Here is a 24,259-nt window from a genome sequence, read left to right on the forward strand (position 1 = left end):
CGCCTCTCTGTGCTGAAACACCGTCATTGAGTATTAAGTACCCATAAACAGGCACACGATCGACGCCCAGGGTTTCTACGTGCCCCTCCAAGACGTCGTGGATCAAACCCGCATCTTCACAGGACATTTTATTTCTACATTCGACAAAATACAAGCACTCATAACAACTAGACGAGTTTGAAAAAAAAATGATCGCAGTTCACCAATCTACATAACTAAACCCCTGCGATAAAGATTCACATTTACAAGTATGGGCACCTGCAGCAGTACGCCAGCTCTACCTATTCCACCAAAATCCTATCAGATAAGGCAGACACAAATCTCTCTGAGGTCAGACACAAAACAGGATATTTTTAATCTGGATTATGAACTGCGCTGCATTATGTCGTCCAATCCCAGCTTTCAGACAGCTTTGAAACTCCCAGACTCGTGCCTGTTAATCCGGCCTAAAAACCGTTTCATTACAGGTGACGACATGGCCCATCAATCCCTCGTCCACTTTGTGCGATTAAAAGAGCTCGGTAATGAATTCTGCTTTACAATAAGACCCATCTCGATCAGTTCAGCCTCCTACGCACTCTTCATCTTAAAAAGGTCCTTCAAGGGCAACACCACCCTGATTCTACAGAGACACGTCTAATGAAGACTTTCATTAAGCGAGATGATGACGAATAATGAACGGCGATTAAAAAAACGAACAACAGTTGCTGTGCAGGTAATTGACCAATCAATAAAGCTTACCCAGGGTGTCCTTGAGGTTCTTCACCAGCGAGCCCTTCTTCAGACTGTTTTTCCTCTCCACGTAGTTGGACGGCACATAGCCTGTGCGGTTGGCAGCGTTGCGGACACGCCACCACGTTTTTGAGTCGTCTAGGAGCCACAGGCGTTCGTTCTTCCGGATGTCGAGTTCCTGCTCCTGCTGTGCCGAGTAGTCCCACTTGGCGATCACGATCACCTCTTCTGACATCTTTCATGGAGTCACGCTAAAAAAAAAACGAAGAACTACGGTTCATTCCAGTGAATAGTACATAGGAACGCTATTTGCACACACACACACACACACTACTGCATTAATTACCTAGAGTATGAACAATAAATAAGAATATGAAATGCTAAAGAGCCCATGTGTCCCTTGCCATCTTGCACCATGCTGGCCATCTAGCGCTCCTGCCAGCCTGGGTAATTGACCATGGATGGGCAGCGACAGAGAATTGGGAGTCCTGCCAGCTTGAGGTAAGCTCATCTAGCCAGAAAATCACTTGCTTAGTTATGCCACGTTTAGACTACAGTCCCACACCTAAAACAGCTCCCTTATTAAAGATTTTCCCAGTTCCACTAAAATACTGTAACTTATTTAACAGTTATAAAAGCTCAAACAGTGAGGCGGGTTTGCACGTAAAAACACTGAAGCTTGGGAAAAGGGATACCATGGCCAGAAAAGGAGAAAGTGAATGAGAAAGCAGAATGCGAGGGAGAGAGGAACAGATGAACCAAATGCTTCTAACAAGAGCTGGCTGATTGAGACGAGGCAATAGTGTGTGATGGGGCTGTGACAATCCACTTCCTGCCTCAGGGATTCTTACTCGCACTGCTACCCAATCACTCTGACAGAAGCCATACCCACAACAACCACTGGGGAATAGCAGGTACAGCGGTCACTGCAGGGTGTTCTGGGAGAATACCATGCCATCCATCATACTGCACACAAATCATGGCCACTTCACAGCCTGGCTCTCCATCCCCATCGCTCCTCTCTCTCTTACAGTTGGCCCAGTACAGCAGATAATTTACCAGACACAGAGCATCATGCCAATGCTGAAGCAGGCCTGCAGGATTATGAGCTTTTGGGTAACAATCGTCACAGACGATTGTATTTTAACCATGCACACAGGGTTCACAGGGTTCCTACTGATATTTACATTTAAAGTTCATGTGTAGTGTGTAACATTGTAATTTGAGGGCTCTGAGTGGCGCACCAGAAAAGCGTTCGGCCGGTCGTCGGGAGACCGCGAGTTCGAACCCCAGCAATGCCACAGCCATCCATGACCAAGGAAGCAAAATCGTCCGTGCTCTCCGGATTCAGTACAACGGCACTCTTGCTCATGTGATTTCGTTTAAGTGAAATTTGTTGGCAACTATCATCATCATCGATTTATTTATTTTTTTTAATCGATCAGTTAATGCAGCCCTAACGCCAAGTGTCGAGCGTTGTATAATGGTTGTATCGGGAAGTGCAGTGAATAATTTCAGACAGGGCGGAATGATTTTCTCCGAGATGAGCATCCGAGACTACATTCACATTCTCAAGAGTGAAATCGACCTGAAACTTTTCTCCATTTAGGCTGAGGTGCACCATTCACAAATGAAAGCAGACGAAATACAAAAGGAAATGGCTTTTTCCTGCCTCTCCGATTTGCTGTAATGGTTGTGCTTACACAAATGAGCTTTTGTTTGGGGAAACTTTTTCCCCAGAACGGGCATCTCTGAAAAATCTCTATGTACAGCACGTGCTATTAGACTAGTGTGATGGCACAAGTAAGTGAACAGAAAGAAAGAAGTCACTAGAGATAAGTTCCGTTGACTCCCATCGACTAATACAAATAAGGGATTAACACATGCGCAAATATTAGCATAATTTCCTGTTGGGAATGTTTCAAATTAAACTTTTGTGATATAAATATTTAACCAATGGCTGACTTGCTGTAAAAATTTAAATCTTGTTTTATTAGAAAAAAAAAAAAAAAAAATTGTTTGCTGGTTCCATCACAAATTTAAAAAAAAAACAAAAAACTGTGTACTGCAAGTTTTCTTTTGTTTGTCTTCCTTAATGCGTCCATTGCCTATTGATGACAAAAACGGTTGCTGCAATGTCAATATAGTTTGCAAAATGATTTACAAATTTTAAAAAATATTTTAAATTGTGCAGTGCAGTGAAACCTCTATGTATCAGTTCTGGTGCAACCACTTAATCATCAATTAAAGAGTCACATGATCTCACTATAAATACATGCCCATTCCTGGAAGGTCCCAAAGAGCACACCTAAACAAACATCACAACGACGACCATCACAAGAAGCTATCAAAACAAGCCCAGAACAAAGTTCAGGAAATGTATAAATCAGGGTTTGATTTAAAAAAAAACAAACAAAAAAACAAACTTAAACATAACTTTGTTAAATAAATAGATAAATATTAACTGATCATTATTAAATCCACCCGAATTCTATACCGCTTATCCTTCCGTCAGGGTCACGGGGAACCTGGAGCCTATCCCAGGGAGCATCGGACACGAGGCGGGGTACACCCTGGACAGGGTGCCAGTCATTATTAAATCCATTAGTTTAAAAAAATTAAAAAATGGAACGGATACGTCACGACTCTGCCTAAAGAACGTCGTCATCCACAAGTGTGTGAACGGGTAAGGAGGCCAATAGTCAGAGAAACAACCCAGAGGTCACAATAAAAAAATGTATGGATGTACCTGGAGGAATCATTATCTCGAATGGGAGAACCATATCCAGGACACTCGATAAAGCCCAGAGCGTCAGGAAAAACAACTACTATTGAAAAACCCATTTGAAATCCCACTTGTGGTTTGCCCGAACATGGCAGGGACTCAAGAGACACCAAATCTGAACATGTAGTACATCCGGCTGACGCCGCTCATAACCCTGAGAACGCCGTCGTGTTGTGGCGATGCAGGTGAATTACTGTTAGAGAACGTGAGCAAAGAATTTACTGAAATGAAACTACACAACGTGTTTGTTTTTTGCTTAAAAAAAAAAAAGCTGCTGTTGTTTCACCATCTCCACAGTGATGCCGGCCGGTGGTAGCATTGTGTAGTGTGGAAACTTTATCAGCAGGGACTAGGAATCTGGCCAGGGTTGATGATCAAATATACAGTAGATGTCATTATTGTAAAGAATTAATCAAAGAAACGCTCCTTCCTCCTCAGTCTCACTACTGCTCAACAAGTGTTTTTAAGTCATATATATATTATTTATTATTTATTTATTTATTTACTTGCTGATAAGATTGCCGATGGAGTACCTACAACGAACACCCCGGCCTGTCCCGTCCATCTTCTCTCTCTCATACAGTCTACAACGCGCACAGGGCCTATGGGAACCATCTCTGACCTTGTTCTTTCATTCAAGGCAGATGTTTCGGTTTTAGCCCACAGCCACCCATAATCACCCTCGCAGCTGGAAAACATGATCGGGCCGAGGGCACGAGAGAGCAGTTTCGTTTCCGCAAACAAGAATCCCACGATGTTCCGCCAGCTCGCGCCGGGAGCTGTTAAGCAGACATTAAAACACACATGGAAGCACATCCAAGAAACGATCCTCTCACACTATCCCCTTCTCTTCATCTCAACGTCCTCGTTCATTTAGCGCCTCATCCAATAGGATACAGGGAGAACGGTGCTGTGAGCTGCTTTATCGCCTAACGGAAAAGGGGAAAAACCTGAGTAAGCGTTTTTCTAACTTTTTTTTTTTTTTTTTAACCGTTTTACACGAAGTGCCATGTGAACCAAAGCTTGTATGAAAGTAGGCAAGTCTCGCTCAGAGATGCTCAAGTGTCCGTCAGATATCAGCTTGAGGATATCTGTATACTATAATAACCAAGACTTACTGATCCTCCTTATCCTCATTGCTCTCATGTGAAAATGAACTCCTTCAGTCTTGGTCTCCGATGTGAAAGAACGAATACGCAGAATGAAAGGACAACCGGATTATTTCAGTCTGACTCTGATTTCGCGTTCAAGAAAAATTGTACTGAAGGAGATTTCATGTACTTTCCATGTACTTGTTTTAACTGTAAACCTGACATCTGTACTCAGGTGTATACTACAAATTCTCCTTCCTCATGCTTGTTTAAAGGAGAAGAAAAAAACCCCAGCCTTTAATAAGTAAGCTTTAGAGAATGTCACTGTGCAACAATTTATAAGCCAATAATCCAGTGCATGGAGGACATTACTTTGAGAAGCAACCAAAAAATAATCCATCCATACATCAATCTTCTATACCGCTTTATCCTTTTCAGGGTCACGGGGAACCTGGAGTCTATCCCAGGGAGCATGGGGCACAAGGCGGGGTACACCCTGGACGGGGTGCCAATCCATCGCAGGGCACTATCACACACCCATTCATACACTACGGACACTTTGGACACGCCAATCAGCCTACCATGCATGTCTTTGGACTGGGGGAGGAAACCGGAGTACCCGGAGGAAACCCCCGCAGCACGGGGAGAACATGCGAACTCCGCACACACAGGGCCACGGTGGGAATCGAACCCCCGACCCTGGAGGCGTGAGGCGAACGCGCTAACCCCTTTCCCGACACCAAATCTCAAAGCCTAATCGGCCAATAACTTGCTACAGTCTGTATTGGATATATCTTATTACATTTTACACACAGTGTGGTTAAACTCTCAAATCTGATTGGTCAGAAGAATGAATTTCCTGTACAACGGCAAGGCTCAGACAGTAAAGTTCCAGCTGTAACGCGAATGTTGGGTTTATATTAACGCGCTCATTCTAATACGTTATCGTTTGGACTAGTACGGCGGACACGTCACATAATCGAAGACTGAATAAATAAACGGGGTTGTTTAACAAAGAAAAACACGATCGTTGACGTGGTGGAGTTTTTCCCGTTAGGAGACGGTTGTGTAACATTTATGTCAGGCGTCTCGAGTGTAGGCGCTTCGGAACAGTCACAGCGCTTTGCAAAGCTTCCCAGCACAGGAAAGTCTTCAGGACAGAAGAGTAAAGGAGAGGTGAGGGAACGGTTTAGGGAAGTATTAACACCCATTCTACGACATTAAATCGAACTATAAGCTGCACGATGTGTCATTTGCTGATAAATGAACATTGTGATCGCGGTGTTATAAACATCGTGACATGCCGGACCGTATCACGGCACGGTTCCCTACGCATTAGCGACCACTTCTCCGCCGTGTCGTTGGGTTTCCAGGTAACCAAAACAACTGGACAGCACGTCGGTGCTTTTACGGGTCCTGAAGGGTTTGCTAATAGATCTATAATCTGTCCAGCCCTGAGCATAATACAATTTAGTTAGATGACTGTCTGCGAGACCACATTTGTCACAGGTGTGGGATGTCAGTATCAGAGCACGGTTATATTTCTAACAATTTATCCAACAGTACATAAACCTGACCAAACATTACATTACAAAATTAGACAAGTTTGTCAGCAAGTCCATTAGCACTGAGGTTCTAGGCTGAAGGTTTTAAGGTGCCACATCGTTCTCTAATCTTACATGATCAGGTCTGCATAACACTCCAATTAGAGAGAGAGAGAGAGATTGAGAGAGAGAGAGAGAGATTGAGAGAGAGAGAGATTGAGAGAGAGAGAGATTCAAGTCTGGTCTTAATATCAGTGGTGTCAGTTTTCAGTACTTTTAGCCAGACTGATCCATGTGACTCGAGCCCCCTTGCGACCCAGTTGCTGGGAAAGGCTTAACCCGGAGGCAAGAGAGGAAGAGGGCAAGAACGAGGGAGTGAGAAAGCGAGAGAGCACAAGAGAAACAGACTGCACCGGAGAGAAGACGACAGATAGGAATGCGTGGAGCAGACACACAGGAAGTTAGAGACATGAACCATCTGATCCTGACAGAGTGACAGAGGAAGAAGGGAAAGTGAAGGAAGGAGTGTCGCACTTCTGACATCTTGACTCTGTCAAAGCCTCTTGTTTGTCAAATTCTAAAAATATACTTTATTCCCCTCACTCCCATTGCTAGAAGCAGGTCACTCCAATTCTGAAAACATTTATATTTTTACAGATCTGAACATACAGGAGAATGCAAGTTTTAATACCAGCCATCAAAAAGTTCTCCGTGTCCTTCCTTGGAGCACGTTTGGTAGGTACTAATCACTGCATACCAGGAACAACGCACAAGACCTGCCGTTTTGGACATGCTCTGACCAGGTCGTCTAGCCATCACAATTCGGCCCTCGTCAAAGTCGCTCAGATCCTTACGCTTGCCCATTTTTCCTGCTTCCAACACGTCAACTTCCAGAACGGACTGTTCACTTGCTGCTTAATAGATCCCACCCGTTATCAGGTGCCACGGTAATGAGATACTCGATGCTATTCACGTCACCTGAGAGTGATTTTAATGTCATGGCTGACTGATCACTTGAACAAATCGCAAACGTTCTGGAACGACATCCTCTGGACTGATCAGACCGAAGTGTAGATATCCGTCATACACAGCGCCATGCTTGGCGAAAAACCAAACACAACCTATCGCCATAAACACCTCATACCATCTGTCAAGCATGGTGCTGGATTGTTTTGCAGCCACAGGACCTTGGAATCTCGCATTCATTGAGACAACGATGAACTCCACTTTATATCAGAATCTTCTCGAGATAAATGCGAGGCCATCTTTCCGGCGGCTTAAGCTGGGCCAAAATGGCGTCATGATCCCAAGCACGCCAGCAAATCAACATCTCAAGGGCTAAAGAAGAAAAAATGTAGGTGGTGGAATGACCAAGTCAAAGTACAGACCTCAACCCCATTGGGATGTCGACGCGGGATCTTAAGAGGAGCTATGCACAAACAAATGTTGTGAAGAAGAGTACGCCAAAATTTCTCCAAAACTCTGAGAGAGACTGATAAACTCCTAGAGAAAACATTTACTTTAAGTTATTGTTGTTAAACGTGGTTCTACATGGTACTGAATTATAGGGTGTACTTAATTTTTCCCACCTGCTTTCTGAATGTTGGTTCACTTCTAGTTCTCCGCTACTGTCCCCCCCCAGGAAGAAATAAATCCGTCTACTGTCTCTGGCAAACTTTTCAAATAATGCCGCTGTCTGACATCTGACTGAAAACCCAAACCAATTCCACCTTGCAGAGCACGCGTGGACACTTTCCCTCGTGTTCTGAGACAATTTTCCAACCCTTTTAGGGCCTTCCAGACTTATTTGCACTTACGGTTAGATTTCTTTCCCCTCTTTGTCTGTGGATTTAAAATCACCACCTAGTGGAATGACACCAACAGAAGTAACTCTGCGGCTGGATAGGAGAATAGAACAACTTTAAATAAATAAATAAATAAATAAATAAAAGTACCTACTTATTTGTGATCAGGATTGTCCGTGTTATATCGGCTAGCCCTACCCTACTGTACCCAACAGCCTGGTAGGGTGCTTGGTAACAATCCCTGGTGGGACTGGAGAAAATGGAGCAAACATAAAACACCCTCATTAATCCTTCACTGACAGACATTATGTTAAATACACACCAAGCCTGTCTGAACCACAGATATACAAGACAAGACAAGTAAATACTGCAAGCCAGATCTGTGTCTTGCTAATAGGCTAACGCTTACAACTATAGTCAACATACTCCAGGACATGATAAGAGAAAGAAGAAGAGGATAAAAAATGTAAATAAATAAATAAATAAATAACACACCTGCTGTACCTGAACCTTCTTCAGTTACACGTCTGTAAACGTCAGCCTCTTTATACATAGTACTGTAAGCAAGAATGTTAAGAATAATTTAAAAAAATTCCATTTCCAAAAAAAGGTATATGACTAAACTGCTATGAGAAACGTACAAGCTTGACTGCAATTCTGCTTGGAATCTTCTCGCAAGATGGTGCCGAAATAACAAAGCGGTGAGACGGGAACTATTTCCCTCTCTGTTGAAGATTTTGCCGTTTGTTGTATTTCACACATTTTGTTCGGCTTCAAAAATCAGCCAGTGCCATCTGCAGACTACAAACAATGGCACACAAATCCCTGCATTCTGCTGTGTGTGTGTGTGGGGGGTATTTAAAATTGTGCCAAAAAAAACAAAAAAAAAAAACAACCGTCATTTACACACATCTAACTTGACTGCCATTATAGAGCTACTGCAGAGCAGGTAATGCCACAAACCAGTGAGAAACGCTCATCACACTTTAGTGTGTGCTGAGAACAGAATAAAACACAGCAGTACATACTGGATTTTCCATCCATCCATCTTCTATACCGCTTACTCCTTTTCAGGGTCACGGGGGAACCTGGAGTCTATCCCAGGGAGCATGGGGCACAAGGCGGGGTACACCCTGGACAGGGTGCCAGTCCATCACAGGGCACAATCACATACACACTCACACACCCATTCATACACTACGGACACTTTGGACACGCCAATCAGACTACCATGCATGTGTTTGTACTGGGGGAGGAAACCGGAGTACCCGGAGGAAACCCCCGCAGCACGGGGAGAACATGCAAACTCCGCACACACAGGGACACGGTGGGAATCGAACCCCCGACCCTGGAGGCGTGAGGCGAACGTGCTATGAAACAAAAATAAACATTCGTCAAAACACCCTGAAAACATCCCATGTTTGGGGACACACTAATGTTCAAGGTGGTCTCTGCAAACAAAAACGAGTCAATCATTAACACAGCTTGTATGAGTGAGCACCTGAAGCACCTGTGGTACTTTGTTAAGGCAAGCTGACTAGCATTAACGTAACTACTAATAAAACAGAATGTAACCGCATTATAGATGGCAAAGTGGCCGATATGATTACAGCTCTGAACATCTGCTGTTTGATGTTTTGGCTCTGATGAAAATCTTTGTTTGCACAAAAAGACTGGGAACCCATGTCTTATTTGCTGTTAAAAAACTGGGCTGATTACTTTCTAGCCCCGACTGTAGATTCCTGAAGGCTAGAGGTCAACCGATAGTGGATTTTACTGTTACCAGTAGCTAAGCTAGGCAGTACCTGCCCATAACTGATAACAAAATAAAATTGATACTTAAACACATAAAACTTAAAAGTAAAACATTTCTGAACTTTATTACAAAAAAATTAAAACAGTACTGACTGCACCATGAAAAAATGTACTGTACTTTTTAAAATGAAAATGATGTAAATATTAATATATTAGCTATTAATAAATATAAGCATAAATAAAGATATACACCCAAAAAAACACTTCAAACAGCACAACAAAATTTGTCAGCGAAAGTTTTTATTTCGCCTCTAGAGGCCGTTCTCATACGGTCTAATGATGACGGCGCACCCTTCTCAGCCGCTCTGGCAACGGATGCAACCGGGGAAAACTATCAAGTGTGGACTTTTAGCTCCAGCAAACGGTGATCAGTGCCGATTAATCAGCAAAACCGATCAATCGGTCAACCTCGACTGTAGGCTATCGTTGACCGTCAGGTGATTCCAGAGAGAGGAACACTCCCTAGATTTCATGTGCACTGGGGATGATTTATTTAAGCCTGCTTCAACACATCCAGAGAACATCATGAGCAGTGATTAAGAAAAGCATTTGTTCATCATTTGGCATGAGATATTTTTTTTACCTCTACCATTGTTCTACTACAGGAAGTCCCAAATGTCTCCATACATAGGAGAAATTAACACTTTTTAGCAGAATGTAAGATTATTTTAAAAAATAATCATCCCCTACATGATTCATCTCTTCCACTCATGATGAACTTCGGTTAACATATGCGGTGTTATGAGACTTTTCGGACACCCTGTATTTACTAACTGACTACTACTATTGACTATTTAGTCCTCGAACGAGGACAACAGCAGAGGATGAGAATTGGGTATTTTAAATGGTGAGCTCTTTGTACATTTTGTATTGTGCCGGTCATCTCATATTAAATTATTAGAGAGATTTCCTACCCTGCTTAGTGCTTAGTATGTTCGCCTCACACCTCCAGGGTCGGGGGTTCGATGTTTGCATGTTCTCCCCGTGCTGCGGGGGTTTCCTCCGGGTACTCCGGTTTCCTCCCCCAGTCCAAAGACATGCACGGTAGTCTGATTGGCGTGTCCAAAGTGTCCGTAGTGTATGAATGGGTGTGTGAGTGTGTGTGTGATTGTGCCCTGCGATGTATTGGCACCCTGTCCAGGGTGTACCCCGCCTTGTGCCTCATGCTCCCTGGGATAGGCTCCAGGTTCCCCCGTGACCCTGAAAAGGATAAGCGGCTTCATGAGAGAGATTTCATACCGCTCATATCAAAATGCGTTGTATTTTCTCTTTCTTTACTACACACGAGAGACCAAACGTTCTCCTCCGTGTTTAGCTCATCCGGTCATCCTAAGCCCTCTCTCACAAATCCCAGAAGCCCCAGCTGTAGTGTCACAGCGCTCAGATATCGTGTTTCCCAGAAGCTAGAAACCACAGGAGCAACCATCTCTCCGGCATCTGTATCAAACATCAATCATGGGTGTTTTTTTTTTTTTTTTAAAACGCCAAAATTCACAAAGCACACCTGACAGAGTGAGGAAGACAGAGAGAGATGAACGAACGCAGAAATCATCAGAAGAGAACGAGAAAGCGATAGCTGAAGAGATTCTTCTAAACCAACACAGGGGGAAAGCGATAAACGAAGCCTGCTGCTCTGTGCTTAGTATTTGAGTCACACGCAGCTGTCAGAAGAATTCAGCTCTATTTGCCTTCAGCAGGAAAGTGATCTTTTTCCCTTTTGTTCGCTACAGATATAAATAACTCCAAGTTAGTCATTAGGCGCTCTCCACGCTATACGCCGGTTTAATTGCCTCCATTTGTCGCTCATCTATCTTCAATACTGACAAACATCTCCTTACATTGCACAAAAGTAATCCAGTGCAGAATCACGTCATTAGAAACCTCACCCGATTCATGATGCCGAGCAGCGTCCGACTGTCCTCTGCGATTAGCGAGTCTGTATCACTTTAATACTCCCGATACATTACTGACTAACTGAACATGATTGGTCATAACTTGCTCTCTAGGTGTTTGGTTTTAAAATGACCCAAACGTCCGCTTGTAGTGAGACGCGACAAATTTAGCCTAATAAACGGTCATCTCAGTCAGAAAGCTTGCCGTTAATGCATCACACGTGTTATTCAATACTAATTCGCCTCCGAGTGCTTACTAGCAATAAAACAAACAATGCTAACTTAACCAGTCGTGAATATAGCGTAGGCGAATTTGATCCATTAAACATGTGCTAGGAAAATATACAGTGGGGTCAAAACGCCTGAGAGCGCTAGTGAAAATGCAATTCTGCATGAATTTCTCATTTAATAGAACAATTTAATCATTAGAAATTATATTACAGACAGCAACTTGAGTGAAAAGTTGAGTCTTTGAAATAATTACATTATTTATTTGTTTTTTGAAGAGTTTCCTAATATTTGTTTTGTCCGCATTTTTGCTTTAATGACCGTGCACTCGGCACGGACTCCACGAGGTTTGTGCAAAACTTCATGATCCGTTTCGGATCCAATCCGTCTGGGGGTCGTCTGAACGCATAGCTGCAATAGAAGAGATTAGACATGAGGGAAATCAGACCTTTTGTACGAAGCAGTTAACATGGTCAATGCTTACATTTAAATAGGGACCTAGAAACGGTGCGGGATCTTGAACATTACATTTTCAAGATACTGAAAGTTTATTTTCTTTGTTAAAAATAGCAAGAAATCCGAAAACCCTGTTTATTTCCAATTATAAATAATAATAATAATCATCATCCTGTTCAAAAGTTTACACCCCCCTGGCTCTTAATGCATAGTGTTGCCTTCCTGAGCATCAGTGAATGTTTTCACCTTATATAATAGTCGTGTACGAGATGGATCTCAACATCATATAGCCGCTGCTGGAAAAGGGTGAAATATGCAGAATATGATGGAAAAGCACAGAACGTGCAGGACGTGGAGGATTTTTCTGAAGAACAGCGGGAAGTTTAACTGCTCAGGACAAACAAGGGACTCGTGATCAACTCTCACAAAACATAAACACAGCCGCTGATCGTCCAGGTAACGACGCAGTATTAAGAATCGAGGGTGTGTAAACTTTAGAACGGGGTAATTTTTATAAATTCAGCGATTATCTTGTCTGGTGGATTATATGTAAACATCTGTTATGTGAAATAGCTTATTCAGGACAGGACTAAATGAAAATCAACATGGGATTATTATGATCATTCTTATTTTGTTAACAGTATTAAGATCTTGCAGATTCTGCAATAGATTGTGTACAACTAATTATATATATAAAAATATATATATATAAATATAAAATCAATGCCATGTGGCATGGAGGCGATCAGCCTGTGGCACTGCTGAGGTGTTCTGGAAGCCCAGGATACTTTGATAGCGGCCTTCAGCTCGTCCGTATTGTTGGGTCAGGTGTCTCTCATAGATTCTCTATGGGGCTCAAGTCAGGCGCGTTTTTTTTGTTTGTTTGTTTCTTACATTTGTCAAAGCACCATACGCAAAAAAATAGGTCATGATCGAAATTCCCATTTCATTAATAATCTTGCAGATATACATACCCAACATTTCATTCTCCATTGGCTATCCATATACGCATATATATAAAAGAATGAAACCAAATGCTAGGTTCTAATGGAAACCTAACCATTACGTTAACTAACCGAAAGCGGCCAAACTGACTCAACCCAGCGGCTGGGTTATGTAAATAATCCAGCATGTGGTTCACACCCTCACAACTCAATCTATTCCCGAACACAGTTATCATAACGCTTAATTATCCACAAGCTCAACAGCCAATCAGACACTCACAGGGAGGTCCCTCTGTCCTAAACCAAGAATGCAAATACAGAGGAAAAGCTTTCAGGAGAAAGCTTCCTTAACAACCCACATGACCGCCACCGGTCCTTACAGAAAGTCTCAGCCAAATTTTTGTCCACCTCACCATCTAAACTTTGCGCATTCAGAACGCCAGCAGGATGATTTAATATACAGTCAGAGCAGACAGCTCAAAAATGATTGTTTCAGATGTTTCAGTACCTGGAATCCAAATCTTCCCCTCTGGTTACTTGCTCCTCACCCTGCCACCCTGTTCATTTCCATATTTTTGATCAGAAGTTCCTCAGAAGTGTCAGTCTCAGTCAAGGTCATTAAAACACCGCTCACATCCACAATGCTTTGTCTACGGTTTTGATTTATATTTTTATTCTCGGTCAAAGGTCGCCTGTCGAACTTTACAAGCTAAAAGTTTTGGATTTTTTTTTTTTTTTTTTTAAATTAAACAAAAAAGCTTTTATACTTTCACAAAACTGAAATTAAGACAGATTATAAAATCACGTCAAGCTAACGGTTTCACATTATTTAGGAAATTAATAAGGCACAGAACAAAGCTGGGAGAGATGACGATATGATCTTGAGATCATGATAAATTATGCCAATACGCCTTTCCAAGATATTGTGAATATCCTTTTATCATTTTTGTAATGAATAAATAAATAAATAAATAGTATACACAGTGCCCTCCGCTAATATTGGCACCATTGGTGAATGTGAGCAAAGAAGGCTGTGAATAATCGTCTTTATTGTTTAACCTTTTTGATAGAAAACTGAAAATAAAAAAATAAACTTTTTTTTTTTTTAAATATAGGTGTGCAACAATTATCAGCACCCCTATGAATTCATATGAGGAAAAAAATAATCCCCAATGATATTTTACTTTTTTTTTAGTACACCTGGGTGACTAGGAACAGGAAATTCTTCAACCATGATTTCCTGTTTCAGAGGGAAGGTACGAGATAACACATAGGCCAAATTCCCTTAGCCATTCATAACAATGGGTAAGATCAAGGAATGTAGCTGTGATGTGCGGCGAAAGGTTGTTGAGCATTTTGGGCACACCCAAAATGGGGTGTGGCTATAAAAAAATAAATAAATAAAAAATAGAAAGAGCTTTGAAAATGCCCGTTTCCACCATCAGGGCAATAATTAAGAAGTTCCAGTCAACTGGAAGTGTTATGAATCGACCTGGAATTGGACGTGTGTCTATATCGTCTCAACGCACTGTGAAGAGGACGGTTCGAGTGGGCAAAAAATCTCCAGGGATCACAGCTGGAGAACTGCAGAAGTTATTTGCGTCTCAAGGTCAGAAAGTCTCCAAAACTACAATCTGAAGACACCGACATCACCACAAGGTGTTTGGAAGGGTTTCAAGAAAACAAGCCTCTACTCTCATCCAAAAACAAACTCGAGCGTCTTCAGCTTGCCAGACACTACTGGAACTTCACATGGGATCGGGTTCTATGGTCAGATGAAACCAAAATAGAGCTTTTTGGTAATAAACACAGAGGTGGTTTTGGAGCACACAGAGAGGTAGACATATGGAAAGTACCTCATGTCCACGGTTAAATATGGAGGAGGATCTTTAATGTTTTGGTGCTGTTTTCTGCAAGAGGACCTGATATATTGTTAGGATACATGGCATCATGGACTCCATCAAATATCAACAGATATTAAATGAAAACCTGACTGCCTCTGCCAGAAAGATTCAAATGGGCCGTGGTTGGATCTTCCAGCAGGACAATGATCCAAAACATCATCAAAATCAACACAGAAATGCTTTACTGACCACAACATCAAGATCCTGATCCTGCCATGACCATCCCAGTCCCCTGACCTGAACCCCATAGAACACCTGTGGGGTGAACTGAAGAGGAGAGTCCACCAGCGTGGACCTCGAAATGTGAAGGATCTGGAGAGGTTCTGTATGGAGGAACGGTCTCAGATCCCTCGCCATGTGTTCTCCAACCTCATCAGGCGTTACAGGATAAGACTCAGAGCTGCTATCTTGGCAAAGAAAGTTAGCACAATGTATTGACTAAAAGGATGCCAATAATTGTGGCACACCTATATTTAACAAAACATATTTTGGGGGGTAAACTTGTTTGATATCCATGAGAGCAGAGTATTTTTGTGAATTTTTTTGAACAAAATATAAAAAGTTTTCCACTGCCTTTTTTGCTCATATTTACCAAGGGTGCCGATATTACTGGAGGGCCCTGTATACACACACATACACCCTGCACTTGAAGTCGGTCAGCTCATTTGTTTCTTTCCAGACAGGGTGTGAAGATACGGGATAAATACATTTTCTGGTATTCACCAATGCTCACAAATTTATCTAGCCTATTTCACTACCACTTGTCAGGAGAAGCCAGATTTCCGGCTTCTCAGGGTTAATCTGGGTAAATCGTGAAGACTGCCATTGTACAGCCACAAGGAAGTTAACAAACATAAGATAAAACAAAGGCAACCGGAATAAACACAAAATACAGTTTCGAAATTATAACATTATTTACTGAAGCAAAAAACATTATTCAATACCAACAGGGCCGGTGTGAAAATGTATTTGCGACCATGGTTACTAATTCCCCAAATCTATGAAACTGCATTCGTAATGGGGTTCAGCTGGACTAGACCTGATTACTGCAAACCCTGCTCAATCTAATCAACACTTAAATAGTACTTTAACAAAAAAAAGAAATTCCAGAAATGATGAGGAAGAAGGTGATTGAAACGCATCAGTCTGGGAAGGGTTACAAGGCTATTTCAAATGCTCTGGGACTCTAAAGGATGACAGCGAGAGTCGTTATCTGCAAATGGAAAAACTCTGCACAGTAGTGAAACTTCCCAGAAGTGGACGACCTTCCAAAAGTCCTCCAAGAGCACAGCGATGACTCATCCAGGAAGTCACAAAAGAGTCAAGGACAACATCAAAGGAACTACAGACCTCTCTTGCATCAATACCTTTAGAGCATTTGGCTGATGCCCTTATCCCGAGTGACTTACATTTACTTGTTACTTCATTCATACATCTGAGCAGTTGAGGGTTAAGGGCCTTGCTCAAGGGACCAACAGTGGCAGCTTGGCGGTGCTGGGGTTTGAACTCACAACCTTCCGATCAGTCTCCCAACATCTTAACCACCAAGATACCATTGCCGAACAATGGACCAAAGTGCAGCAAAGGGAGGGAATGTCAGAAACGGGATTTGAACCCATGCTTCCAGGGGAGATTTTTGTTTGTTTGTTTTTTATTGCCATGTGAGCTTCTATGGCTATTTCCATGGCGAGAAATGTCTAAGGAACTCTATATAAGGTTTTTAAAATCTATTTTTCCTAAAAACTCTAAAATTGCATTAGGTATGACTTTGTTAAAAAAAAAAAAAAAAAAATTCCAGAGTTTTGACTGAATAAAAAATATTTTTCACGGGGTTAAAAGCAGTAGAGTCAAATAAAACATGTTTAAAGGATCATGAATTCTGGCAGAATTCATACTGATACTAAAAATGAGTCATCCTGGAGTGACCGAATCAAAAGCGGGTGTAGACAATCTAGTCCCAGAGATTTGAAAACAGAGAACAGTGTGTCAACAATAGGGCTGATTTCATGGAGTTTCATGGTGCATTGGTCCCCACTCAGTTTGCCATTCGTTGTTAATATACGAGTTTATTAAGGGTTTCAGGGCAGTAGGAGCTATTCCTCCAGGTAAGACTGCAACCTGAATGCAGTGCCTTAGACCGCTCAGTCATCCTGACACACACAATAAAGGTCACTGTTCATGACTCCACTATCAGAAGGACACTGGGCAAAAATGGCGTCCATGGAAGAGTGGCGAGGTGAAAACCACTGCTAATCCAGAAAAACATTAAGGCTCGTCTGAATTTTGCCAAAACACACCTTGATCCTCAAACCTTTTGGGAGAATGTTCTGTGGATTGATGAGGTGAAAGTGGAAGTGTTTGGAAGACAGGAGTCCTGTTACTGTATCTGGCATAAACCAAACACAGAATTCCACAAAAAGATCATCAAATCTACAGTAAAGCATGGTGGAGGGAGTGTGATGGTGTGGGGATGCTTTACTGATTCAGAGCCTGGGCAACTTGCAGTAATTGAGGGAAACATGAATTCTCTCTACCAGAAAATCCTAAGGGAGAACGTCCAGTCCGTAAGTTGAAACTCAAGCGCGACTGGATTATACAGTAAGACAACGATCCAAAGCATAGGAGTAAATCCTAATCCTGGAAGTAAGTGAAAGATCTCCAGTTATCGGAAGCGTTTGGTTGCAGTTACTGCTGCTAAAGGTGGCACAACCAGATTTTAAGTTTAAGGGGGCAATTACTTCTTCACATTGATGACAGGTGTTGGATACCTTTTTTTGCTTCAAAAAAAATAAATAAAAAACTGTAGAGTGTGTTTACTCAGGTTGCCTTTCTTTTATGTTGTATTTAATTTGAACATCTGGAACTATTTAGTATGAGATATACACAAAAACAGAAGAAATTTAGGATGGGGCAAATACTTTTTCCACAGTATTGTGTGTGTGTGTGTGTGTGTGTGTGTGTGTGTGTGTGTGTATGTATGTATGTATGTATGTATGTATGTATGTATGTATGTATATATATATATATATATATATATATATATATATATATATATATATATATATATATATATATATATATATATATATATATATATATATATATATATATATATATTTTTAAACAGCCACAAGAAGCAAAACAATATCTGGGTCGTATCAGATTTATCCGAACATAATATCCGATATCCGTTTTCATATCGCATTCGCGATCCGGACCGTTATCTCCACGTCGTGGGAATGACGCAGCACTATATTAAATGAGCGTCGGATTTGAGATGCGGAGAGCCAGTGAAAACAGACCAGGTCAATGAAAGGAGTTTAAAAAGGCAACCAAAAGGCTCTGTATAATAACACTGTACACACTAAATGCCAAACACTAATACTGATGAGCAAGTCATTCAGGGTGGATTTTCCCTTTAACGTGAAAGGCAACACAAAGCATCAGTATAAACACACACACACACACACACACACACACAAAGCTCACTAAGACACTAAAAACATCATCAGATTTCAATTCCGGAAAATATACCTGTTATGAGGCTACAGTATCTATCATCACAGTTAATTGATCTGGCTAGATGGAGCCCTGGAGCATTGAAATGTAGGTTAATGCTATAGTGGACATCTGTTGGGATGAAAGAATTCCCAACACAGGTGATGCTGAGGTATTAGCTGCACAGAAACATCTAGTATTGCAAGTTACATTCAAGTAGGGAAAGAATGAGGGTTGTTTTGTACAGGGAGAGTCATGGGTGTGTGTCTGTTCTCATAGCATTGCCTAAAGGAGGAATGCGAATGCCAAGGATCGTCTGATGGTATTGTAAAACATAAATGGCATGATTCACACTCGGGGATGATTTGTAGTTTCCCAGCTATGTAGACTAGTTACACAGTCAAGAATGTAGGAAAACAGCTGTTCTGCAACGTCTAAGAAAAAAAAATGGCGTTGGCTCTGGGTCTTCTGCCATGTATTAATCCATAACCGGACTTACAGTGAAGCAAACACGGCTGTGAATATTCCCCTCAGGCGCTGGGGCTCAGAAAATCAACTAAAATTGTTATAGAATTGTTCCGATAATGTTTGTAGATCGAATTGCTTTTCTCTCCGAACAGTTCAATAGTGACGGTGTGTAGTGGCCTATTTCTGTTGAACGTGAAAGGCAACGTCAAACACACAATCGCAAAAACATTAATGTTTCAGATTCTTTTTTTTCTTCTTTTTTTTACCCACAGTAATTTTTTTTATACTTGATAAAAGTATGCACTTAAATTTCTCAGTATTTCCACAAAATGTTAAGTATTGGAGAAAAGAGAGAGAAAAAAGAGCATAGCAACAAAGTTAATGACTTTTCAGCAGAAATTAATGACCCACTGTACCCAACTGGGAGCAATCACTGGTCCCAATTGTTCCAAACTACTCCTCACTAGTCCCTCATTGTTCCACTATCCCAGATCACCATTGTTCCCACTGACCAACCAGTGGTCGCCACTGCTGCCAACAACCAATCACTGATCACCGTTGTTCTCAACAACTAATCACTGTTCCACCATTGTTCCCACTGACCAACCACTGATCGCCATTGTTCTCAATAACCAATCACTGATCACCATTGTTCTCAACAACTAATCACTGTTCCACCATTGTTCCAAATGACTAACCACTGGTTCCCATTGTTCCTAACCAATCACAACTGTTGCCAGATTACCATTACTGATCACTATTGTTGGTCACACACACACACACACACTTTGTTCTATGTTTTAAACTTTCTTCTAGGCTATATTTACAAGTAATAAAGGAGAGGTCTTCCTTCCATAACTGTTTCCTCCATGTCTAACTCGGTGACTCCTCTAATCAAGTTATGTTCTATTCCCAGGATGCATTTGTGTTTGTGGCCCTGTTTTTATACCTAGATGGTGACCATATGTCCCCACAAGGATAGGAATATTTGGCAGTTTTGACCTTGTTGGTTAATTATTATTATTATTATTATTATTATTATAATATATTTTTTAAAAACCAAAAATAAATAAATAAATCCAGCTTTTATTTTAAATAAAGAAAGAAAAGACCCAAAAGGTCTGCGTTTGGTTACCAATGTTAAGGTTACGGATAGATTCAGGTGTAGCATAGCATTATTTAGCTGCATTAATAATTATGTCAGTGGAAGGTCCTTACAAGGATAGTCAGACAAATGTGTGTGTACGAGTCAGAAAGCACAAAAGCAGCATGTAGTTACTTCCTGTGCTTACAAAGGAGAGATTAGGCTCGCACAGTACGTTACACCAGGATAAATTGTAACAGACCAAGCAGGTAATTAATAAAATACACGAAAATACACACATTCATCTTTCCTAAAGAATTACTACAACACATGAATATACACACATCATTAGTCATCAGGAGGATACGAGCAAACTGAAATGGAAAAGGTTTGTACTGGACATTAATCGCTGTGACTGATGACGCAGGAGAATAAAGATGGCCGCATCACTGAACAAACGGATCTCCTGCATAGAGGCTCTGTATCTAGATGCAGAACAAATAAGGGTGTACCCTACCCAGGATAATTACTTAAGATCTCTCAAACATTAAGTCATGATTGACTTTCCATTAAAAGTTCCAGTAAAACTTCAATAGGAACCGTGGCAGCTTTCCCCAACTAACGGAAATGACTGTAACTAGTCATCTAAATCACTTCATATAAATAGATTTGACAAAGAAAAATATGGGAAATTGGACAAAAGGTATGCAAGGAGAAAGAAGAAAAACACGCCGAAACTGAAAACCGTGAACTCCGTGGCAAAAGTTTAACATGGTCTTCAAATCAACAGCGTTCTTTCTTAACACTTTCCTAAGCTTCCTCCGCACTAATCATGGTTTATGAGTTCTCGCTTATGCTCCGCAAATGTACGCTCACCATTCGGTCACAAACCTCTCGTGTGGGCGGGGCTCAACAGCGATTTACTCTCATTGGCTGGTGAGATTTGGATCGACAGCTCGAGTGTCCAGCTGAGGAGGAGGAGGAGGAGGATGAACAATGCTCCATATCGCTTCTGAGAACTCATCTTGAAAAAAATAGTCATATGAGACGATCCAAACCTCAAGTATTAATTACTAATATACTGGTCATATACAAATATTAATAACTAATATATTGACTAAGCAAGAAAGGAAGTAAATAAGTAATTTCCATTACACACCGCACACAATATAACTAGACCGAGAACCGAGAATTCGTGCCACTGAAGTCTCCTGGAAGTACTTCCTGGTCGATCCGAATCTCACTAGCCAATGAGAGTAAATTGCTATTAAGTCCGCCCACACGAGAGGCGGTACGGGCAAACATTTATAATCACAGAATCTGTAGATATTGGCACTCTGTGCAGGGTGTACCCCGCCTTGAGCCCGATGCTTCCTGGGATAGACTCCAGGTTCCCCGTGACCCTGAAAAGGATAAAGCGGTATAAAAGATGGATGGATGGATGGACAGTTCACCTTTTAGCAAACCACCCCTCCCCTGAATGAACATTAATGGTCACTAAAGTAAATATATATATATATATATATATATATACACACACACACACACACACACACACACACACACACACACACACACACACACACACACGTTGTCCGTAATAGACGCTAACACTTGTCCTCCTCCACAAACTGCAGGCAAGCAAAACCTGTTCTGTTTCGAAATCATAAAATACCGAGGCATGAGCCAATCACAGCTCAGCGGGCAGCTCCAATGCGGCACATTTTTCTCATTTCTAAAAATAAATGCATACCTTTTTGTATAGACATCGGTATATTCTAAATGCCGCTGGGTGTGGACTGCAACTGATTATTTAAGCTACACTGTTAAGCTACAGACTACAATGTCAGTTAGGTTTTCCAACCAACAAGATTTTTGTCACCTCATCACATGCATTTGAGTCCTAACTGACGGATGATGGACTCGGAGGTGAGAGTACATGAAAAGTTGCCGAAATAAAAGGCAGTATAAGCGGTTTTTAGGTACTACGCAACACCAGTGTATATACAGCAGTAGAAAATCCCAAATATAACCCCCCACCCACCCTACACCAATCATTACTTCAGTTCATCGGTCTGTCGTGTGGTGTTTGCATTCTGTGTGAATTATGTTTAATGTCTTGCTTTCTTATGTAAAAGTATTCCAAGAACAAAATGAATACCACCAATTAATACCATTAAAAGCATAAATAAATAGATAAAAAAAAATTCAGACTAAATATGAATAGATTACCCATTTCATTCATCTTTGTGCTGAGGTTCTTGTTTTAAGATGTTCTGGAGTCCAAGCTGTGTCTTTAATAAAGAGCATGAGCATGGCTGGCCTAATCACTGATGATGATGAGTCTTTATTGGTCAGAGATACACTACAGCACAGTGAAATTCTTTTCTTCTTCACGGTCAGAAAGCCATGATACAGCGCCCCCTGGAGCAGAAAGGGTTAAGGGCCTTACTCAAGGGCAGGACTAGGGGCTTGAACCCCCGACCTTCCGATCAGTAACCCAGTACATTTTCTTTCACAAGCAGCTCTCTTTCGTTTTCTGTTCTTCCCGGTAACATGACAAGCTGTGTAAAAGCAAAGAAGAAGAAAATGAGAGAGAGAGAGAGAGATAACAGGAGCTTATCTCATGGATGTTTCATAACCCCATTATTTGCTTATAACAGCATGGGTCATGGTGTTTTCCTGTTTACATAAAGAGTGTGTTGACAACGGGATCCTTGATTCTATATACAGTCACCAACTGTGCTCTTCTTCCTCATCAAGGCTGGATATTAAAATCATAGAACATCAGTTAAACATTTTAAAGACCTGAAGCTGGTTCAAATATTTACAAATGGTATCCTGAGCCACGACTGACAAGGGTAACCACTCTCTCGGAGTAGTACGACATGTCACAAACCCTCACGCAAGCCAGAAATCCTTCAAAACAAACAAGAACATATACTACATCATGTAAAATATTGGTAATGCCATCACACAAGACTTGCCCATTTATAGAGTGATATCGTTTCTGTTAACATATTAGTCTTTTGGGCCTCTTCACAGCTCACAGCCATTATCCTGATGCTGATCTCCTCAACACTGCAGATACACAGAAACTAACTCTTCTTTTCAGTGACTACGTTTACACGGACAGCAGTAATGTAATTATTGAGCTTACTCTGAGTAAGATAATAATGTGATTACGGTGTGTACACGAGTCGCTTTTAGAATACTCCTGTCATGTACCCGTTTTACATGTTCGAGAACATAGTTCGATTAACGGCACGCGTCATTACGTCACCGTGCCACGCCGTCCGACGTCCCTCCAGAATTTCACGTATCGACATACAGTTGGTCTTCATTATGGGACCGTATACACTTTCGGGTGTTTTTATTCAATTTTTTTACGAATGCTTTAAGCGCAGTTAATTATCTGTCGTGCTGTACGTGCAAAAAGACGACTGCTTGAAGCCGTGGGCTGCGTCCCAAACCGCGTACTTACCGTCTATATAGTAGCCGAGATACGTGTATTTCAGCTACTACAGGCCTATAGTAGGCGAGTACGCGGTTTGGGACGCAGCCGTGCTCTCTCTTTTGCCGTAAAACGCTCGAGCGCTGCCGTGTGTGATCGTGTCCTGTCGCAGAATGCGGTGAAAACTCTCACACGGTGTTAACAGTGTGATTAAGGTGTGTACACGTCTGTAATACACGTCCATAATGCGACTAAAACAGGAATACTCCACACGTCTTAATTCGATTCGTGTTTACTTCGAGTATGACGTTAATCGGATTAAGGTCATTAAAAATGGCTGTTTACATGCCGGTTTCTTAATCAGAGCATCGTCTTAATCGGGTTAATAGGGGATTATTGTTGTCCGTGTAAATGCACTGAATGAAGACTGGATTTGCCCAGATGAAAACGTAACCAGTTTATTTAATTGCTGCCAATCTGAAACCTCCCATTAGAGCCTGGAAACTCCCAGTTGCACTACAACTATAGGTAAAGTGCTATGGTTCAATATCACGTCTAC

The 24,259-nt window shown here is 41.5% G+C and overlaps 1 protein-coding gene across 1 annotated transcript in view; it reads right to left on the minus strand.

The window, feature by feature from the left end:
* Nucleotides 1-24,259, minus strand: part of nck2b (NCK adaptor protein 2b) — a 48,079-nt gene that overhangs the window by 11,061 nt on the left and 12,759 nt on the right. The window contains exon 2 of the mRNA XM_017482374.3: nt 742-983. Coding sequence (XP_017337863.1) covers nt 742-967 — 226 coding nt within the window. The 5' untranslated portion in view covers nt 968-983. The remainder of the gene's footprint in view (nt 1-741; nt 984-24,259) is intronic.

Source organism: Ictalurus punctatus, chromosome 12, assembly GCF_001660625.3.
Source record: "Ictalurus punctatus breed USDA103 chromosome 12, Coco_2.0, whole genome shotgun sequence".
Lineage (NCBI taxonomy): Eukaryota > Metazoa > Chordata > Actinopteri > Siluriformes > Ictaluridae > Ictalurus > Ictalurus punctatus.